Here is a 1,155-nt window from a genome sequence, read left to right as displayed (position 1 = left end):
CCCCCCCCCCCCCCCCCCCCGCCCACCAAGGACTCAAACATTTTCCTAGTTCCTGGGAAACCTGGCCTTAAGCGCCTGCCTGTGGTGACCGGAGAACAGCCTTTGGCATCCGGGGCTTATTTTGCCGCAGAACCTGGCACCTGCTACATAACTCTCGTCCCCTTGTGTTTTTCTTACAAGGCTATACCTTTCCGGGGGACCAATCTTGACCTTATCTCTCTTTGTGTCTACGGCTCCCATGTAGCTGGTAGACTCATTTAATAAGCACTGATTTTTTACAAAGTCCATTTTTTAAAACTTACAAAGTGGGGTAACCCTTAGTGTTTCTACTTTGAAGCTTAGATTGCAAGAAATAGTTAAAACATGACACAAGGAAAAACCCAGGACACATTTTCTATATTTGAGGATATTTACCTACGGAGGTCGTGATAAAGATGAAACCACTTTTCACATCATGAGGACAATACCACGGTCACTTTGTTATTCCTAAAGGATAGGAGCAGAGGCGATCTGTTGGTAAGCAATTTAGGTGGATTTCTATCTCTCTTGGCCTTTCTTGGTTTTCCCAGGAGGTGAGTCTTGCATTGGGTTCAACTCAAGGGTTTAGAACAGCTGCTAGAGAGAAAATGCCAGGCAGGAGAAGATAATGGACGGTCATCATAGTGGTGAGAATGAGTGCCCTCTGGAAGAAAGTAGACATGTGAGGAAGTAGAAGGCAAAGTGGAAAGAGAGAGTTGTCTCTGGAATAATAATGATGCTTCTGGTAAGACCGTAAGCAGGCAAGCAAGCAAGGGCTTGCTGGGAGCTCACTAGTGCCCCCAAACAGTGGTGAGTCCTTGTGTGCCTGTCTCCGTCTACCCTCCTGACAGCTCAGCGATGAAGTTATCATTCTGTTCTGTACTGATGAAAGAAACTGAGGTTTAAAGGGGGTTCATCTGAGGTTAGCATGAAGGTCTTACAGCTGGTGATGGTGGAGCTGGGATCGAGAGATTGTGTGCTCTCAGCACCTAACTCCTCCCAAAGATCCCGCCACTCCAGCAAGTTGTACCCCTGGGTCTGTCACTTCCTTGTGTGGCCCCGGAAGGCAGACATTCCCTTCCATCTTGTAGATAGGTAGGCTTTCTGACTTTTTTTTTTTTTTTTTAAGATTCTATT

The 1,155-nt window shown here is 46.5% G+C and overlaps 1 protein-coding gene across 1 annotated transcript in view; it reads left to right on the top strand.

The window, feature by feature from the left end:
* The window catches only part of LOC111156713 (N-acetyl-beta-glucosaminyl-glycoprotein 4-beta-N-acetylgalactosaminyltransferase 1-like), a 24,316-nt gene extending 23,950 nt beyond the window's left edge, over positions 1-366 (top strand). Inside the window, exon 3 of the mRNA XM_022517757.1 lies at positions 338-366. Within this exon, the coding sequence (XP_022373465.1) occupies positions 338-356 (19 nt within the window). The 3' untranslated portion in view covers positions 357-366. The remainder of the gene's footprint in view (positions 1-337) is intronic.
* The last annotated feature ends 789 nt before the right edge of the window (positions 367-1,155 follow it).

The sequence above is a fragment of the Enhydra lutris genome, unplaced genomic scaffold (genome assembly GCF_002288905.1).
Source record: "Enhydra lutris kenyoni isolate GAN:26980312 unplaced genomic scaffold, ASM228890v2 scaffoldscaffold48, whole genome shotgun sequence".
NCBI lineage: Eukaryota > Metazoa > Chordata > Mammalia > Carnivora > Mustelidae > Enhydra > Enhydra lutris.
This window is presented reverse-complemented; position numbering and strand designations above follow the sequence as displayed.